Source organism: Podarcis pityusensis (genome assembly GCF_964106645.2).
Source record: "Podarcis pityusensis genome assembly, chromosome: 8".
Taxonomy (NCBI): Eukaryota; Metazoa; Chordata; class Lepidosauria; order Squamata; family Lacertidae; genus Podarcis; species Podarcis pityusensis.
The window spans coordinates 68,693,318-68,698,382 of record NC_138033.1 but is presented as its reverse complement, the minus strand read 5'-3'; the positions used below and the strand labels follow the sequence as shown (position 1 = coordinate 68,698,382).

At 45.1% G+C, this 5,065-nt stretch overlaps 1 protein-coding gene and 1 pseudogene across 2 annotated transcripts in view; both read left to right on the top strand.

Moving 5' to 3' along the window:
• The window catches only part of LOC308483281 (actin-1-like), a 4,805-nt gene extending 4,077 nt beyond the window's left edge, over positions 1–728 (top strand). The window contains 2 exon segments of the mRNA XM_081016971.1: positions 1–359; positions 361–728. Of these exon segments, the coding sequence (XP_080873097.1) occupies positions 1–359; positions 361–597 (596 nt within the window). The 3' untranslated portion in view covers positions 598–728.
• A 2,288-nt stretch (positions 729–3,016) lies between these two features.
• Positions 3,017–4,762, top strand: LOC308482871 (actin pseudogene; annotated as a pseudogene). The gene has a single exon. The product of its transcript is annotated as an actin pseudogene (transcript).
• Positions 4,763–5,065: the final 303 nt, after the last annotated feature.

Below are 5,065 nucleotides of genomic sequence, written 5' to 3'. Positions count from 1 at the left end.
GGTTGGATATTGGCGGCAGAGACATCACTGAGTACTTGAGGGAATTACTTCTGGAAAACAGGCAATACTTCAGAAATTTTCCCGAAGGGAACAACATTGTGGAGGACATCAAAGTGAAGTTGTGCTTCGTAGCCCTGGATGCCCACCATGAGCAGAACAAGAGGTCCGAGGACTACCCAAAGGAGTATGAACTTCCTGATGGCAACAGGATCAAAATTGGTGATGCTCTCTTCCTAGCTCCAGAGATCCTTTTCACACCCAGCAGCATTAAGAGAAGTGGGCAAGGCCTCCACAAAATGATTGCCAAGAGCATCAAAAAATGTGACCCCACCATCCGCAGCATGCTCTATAGCAACGTGTTTGCTCTCAGGAGGTTCCTCACTCTTTCCGGGATTAGACGAGAGGGTCTTTAAAGGGCTCGAAGCTCAAGTCCCTCAAGGGGTTCCCATAAAGGTCATAGCACCCCCAGATCGGTGGTTCTCAACATGGATCGGGGCCTCCATCATTACATCCCTGAGCAGCTTCAAGCAAATGTGGGTCACTGCTTCGGACTACAGAGAGTTTGGACCAAATGTTGTCCAGAGAAGATGCTATTAAGGAGGACTTGCGATTTTGCATCACATACTATACCTGTAAACAACCATCAACAGCTACAGCTACTTTAAAGCAATGCATTCACCTCTTTCAGAGGTTGAAATAAAAATGCCTTTGCAGGTTCTAACAAGTCACATGAGGTTTGTGTCAATCATTTCCTTGCCCAGTTGCCTTAAATATGGCTTGATTCTTCGTGGTCCTACCAGGGATGGGGTAGAAATTCATTCAGTCCACATTCTGCTGTGGACCTACCTAATTTGCTCACCTTGAATCCAATATGTGAACTAAAATGCAGCTCTCCTTTGAAATCCTCATTTCTTGGACCGTTGTGTTGCATTCTCCAACTCAAAAAAGGTATGCAAAAAGAATATTAGGAAAGTGTGATACAGAAAAATGTATATATTACTGAAACAACATGTGAAGATGCATTGTGTTAGAGGACATTGCTTCCAAAAGATGATGATGATTATTATCTATTAAATTTATTAGTCTTTTTTTTTTTTGCCATTGCAACTCAAAGCAACTTACAATATTTTAAGCAAAAAATAAATTCAAACATACGTACATTGAAAATCTAAATGAAAATACTTTTTTAAAAAAATAGATTAAAACATCCCACCCACCCAAGAAAGCCATAGATAATTTGCCTGGTGCCTAAAGTTATATAATGATGGCAACCAGGTGAGCCTCCTTGGGGGGAGCATTCCACAAACGGAGCCACCACTGAAAAGGCCCATTTTCGTGTTGCCACCCTCCACACCTCTTGCACATTTATTAGGAGAAAAGCATGCAAAAATGAGCATTTGGGGTGAACTTGTTCTTCATTTTTTAAAAAGCAAAGTGTTGTGGGAATATGTCAAACTGAACTAAAGAATGGGAAAAAGAAAAACTGATAGAATCTCCCACCCCTAAGACCTTGAGTGGTCTGGGAATCCGACCTTGGAATGTGGTGATCATTCTTCCCTACTGCTCCCAGGAAAGAGTTTGGGTTCCTCTGCCCTTTGAATATCTCAAAAAGGCAGCCATATTAATGTTTGGGAAAGGAGAACTGACTTGTGCATGTGGCCCTGAACTGCAGCACAATGGTGGAGAGCCTATGAACCCTCCAGCTGTTGTTGTCCTCCATCTCCCAGCAGCCCTAGCTAGCATAGCACATGGTCATAGCACATGTAGTCCAACCACATCTGGAGGACTGCAGGTTCTCCATCCCCGATGTGCCATTATATCTGAATGAGACCAGTGCAGCTGGGTTGTGTCCAATGTTAGTCCTACTCCAATTTAACTTATGGGTTTTTATAGACATGGACAACTTAGGTTCATTAATTACAATGGGCTCATTCTTAGCTTTGTATCCTGCTTTGAAAGACAAGAGTCGTAATATCATTATAATGAGACTTAACTGGCGTACTAGGTGTGGAGAACTTCAGACTAAGGGCCAAACACCAGTGTGGTGTAGTGGTTAAGAGTGGTAGTCTCATAATCTGGGGAACCAGGTTCGCGTCTCCGCTCCTCCACATGCAGCTGCTAGGTGACCTTGGGCTAGTCACACTTCTTTGAAGTCTCTCAGCCCCACTCACCTCACAGAGTGTTTGTTGTGGGGGAGGAAGGGAAAGGAGAATGTTAGCCGCTTTGAGACTCCTTCGGGTAGTGATAAAGCGGGATATCAAATTCAAACTCCTCCTCCTCCTCCTCCTCCTCCTCCTTCTCCTCCTCTAGGCCCCTCAGACCTCTTGTCTTCAGAACTCTCACTAGGCCACACCCCCTTCTCCCCAGGCCACCCCCCTTCACTGGTCCTGTTTCACACCCTGTGTGTTTTGAATGGCTGGAAAATGTCGTTGAGGTCTGATAATGCATTGTCTGGATAGAGGCGTGTGTGACTGTGTGTAGAAACTAGCCTGTACAAAGGTAAAATTGGATTTGTGGCTCTCCCAATTTTGACTCTGGCCCCACCCAACTCGTGCATGTGTTCACCTCCCAAAGGTTGCACAGAGGTCCTGGGGCTCAAAAATGTTCCCTACTCCTAATACCATAAGTTTATCTGACCATAATATACATATCCTTTGGGAAAACATTGAACCAGATGCTCTTCATTTACAAATGAAATAATTTTTGGTTACATCTAACAAGGAGTCTGAATCATCACACTGATTTTAGGGATGGGTTTGTTTTGACCTTTAAAGTTGGTAGTAGCCAACTAAGTTCTTCTCAGAGTAAATGTATTGGAAATTGATGAACCCATATCATGACTTTGATTTCAATGGGTCTACCCTGAGTGGGATGAGCACTGGACACAACCCAAAAGGACATTTTCTTTATAATGCCTTTGCTTTGTAGGGTGAAATATAACTCTTCCACTGGTGTGCCATTTCACTGCCCCTTTTTGACATCACGATGCATTTCTGATGTCACCTTAATGACCACCTCCATGTGGGCTGAACAGTGAAGGCAAGAATGCAAACAACTGTGTTGTGTTAGTGAGAGCTTTCCAAGCTGGTGTGGGAATTTCACAAGGGGTAAGACAATGGTTCAGCCTCCATTCTTAACTGGGCATTTGTGAACAGAAAATCCTTCCTGATATTCCAGGCTGTCTGGGAGGCAGAGACACCATGGTTCCCCATGTCCATGGTGCTCTGAACCTTCCTTCTTGAGACGGGAATTGAAAAACGGCTGTTCATCAACTCTGAACACCCATTTCTGATGCTCTTTGTCATCCAAAACCATCTTACAGTTTCTTGGAGGAGAATCTGTTTCCCGAAGCATATGCAACATGTTTGTATATTTAAAAAGCCACTAGAGGAACGGGAAAGGGGGGAAAGTTCCCTTTTTGTGACACTTAGAGATCTAGAATATTGATGGCCCAGTGTTCCATCCACAAAGAAAGACGGTAAAGTGGTTGAAAATCCTGCTCCTTCATCTTTGGGCATGTCTCACCACGCAAAGGCAGATCTTCCAGCCGTCATTATTGACAATGGGTCTGGGCTATGTAAGGCAGGGTTCTCTGGAGAACAGGCACCAAGAACGGTTGTTGCTACAGTAGTCGGCTACCCCAAGTCACAAGCGATCATGTTTGGTCCTGTCCAGAGGGAGTCTTATGTTGGCAAAGAAGCCCAAGCCAAGAGAGGTATCTTGTCTTTTAAATACCCTGTGGAACATGGAATAGTAACATCCTGGGATGACATGGAGAAGATCTGGAGGTACATCTACAGACGCGGGCTCAGAATAAGAGCCCACGAGAGACCCGTGCTGGTGACAGAGGCCCCACTGAACCCAGTGCCAAACAGAGAAAAAATGACAGAGATCATGTTTGAGAACTTCCATGTACCTGCCATGTTTGTGGGCCTGCAAGCTTTGATGGCCCTCTATGCCTCCGCTCGCACAACAGGTTTAGTCTTAGATAGTGGAGATGGCGTCACTCTGACTGTCCCTGTCTACAAAGGCCATTGTCTGCTTCATGCCATTTCCAGGATGAATTTTGCCGGCCGGGATATCACCAGGTACCTGACAACGCTTCTCTTAGAGAGCGGCCACAGCTTCTTGAGCTCTGCCGAGAAAGAGATAGTGAAGGACATCAAGGAGAACCTATGCTACGTAGCTTTAGATCCTGACTATCAAAAGGGCAAAACCTTGGTTCATAAATATATCCTCCCAGATGGAAACCCTGTCCAGATTGGAGACCAGCTCTTCAGAGCCCCAGAGTCCCTCTTTAAACCAGCAGACGCAGGACTCGCAGCACCAGGAATTCACCAGATGATTTTGGACAGTATTTCCAACTGCGATGGGAGCATCCACCAGAGCATCTGGAGGAACGTGATCATGGCGGGTGGGTCCACACTCTTCTCTGGCCTAAGGGAACGGCTTCTGAAGGAGCTCCGAGCACTTGCGCCCAAAGGCATGCCGGCGAAGGTGGAAGCACCCGCAGATAGGATGCACTCTGTTTGGATTGGAGCGTCAGTGCTTACCAGCTTGGCTTCCTTTAGAGACATGTGGGTGACCCAGCAGGAGTACAAGGAGGTTGGCCCAACTGTATTGCAGAAGAAATGCTTCTGAGATGAATAAATGGCCAACTAGAAAAGGAGGGGAAAAACGACACACACACAACCAACAACCAAAAAGAAAAATAGTCAATCGGAACAGCTGGGGAGTGGCTAGTAAAACTTTTCACAAAGGATCAATGTGTTGCAGTTTTATATAGCATGGTAAGAAAAGGTCCCTTGTGTGTTTGCTTAAAGAAAGACCCCTTGTTTGGTATATTTTTGACGACCCTGTTAAGTTGTTTTATATAAGCTGGGGAGGAGGGGAGTGTATTTAAAATGGCTAGAAAGGCAAAATTGTTTGTTTGCCAGACTTTTAAACCCCAGAGAGTCAACCACCTTAGATTCTACAGTATGCCCACAGGGCCTTGGTTCTTTGCCATTCGCCATAAATATCCAGAGAATATAAAATGAACCAATAATGCAGAATGGGGTTTGAC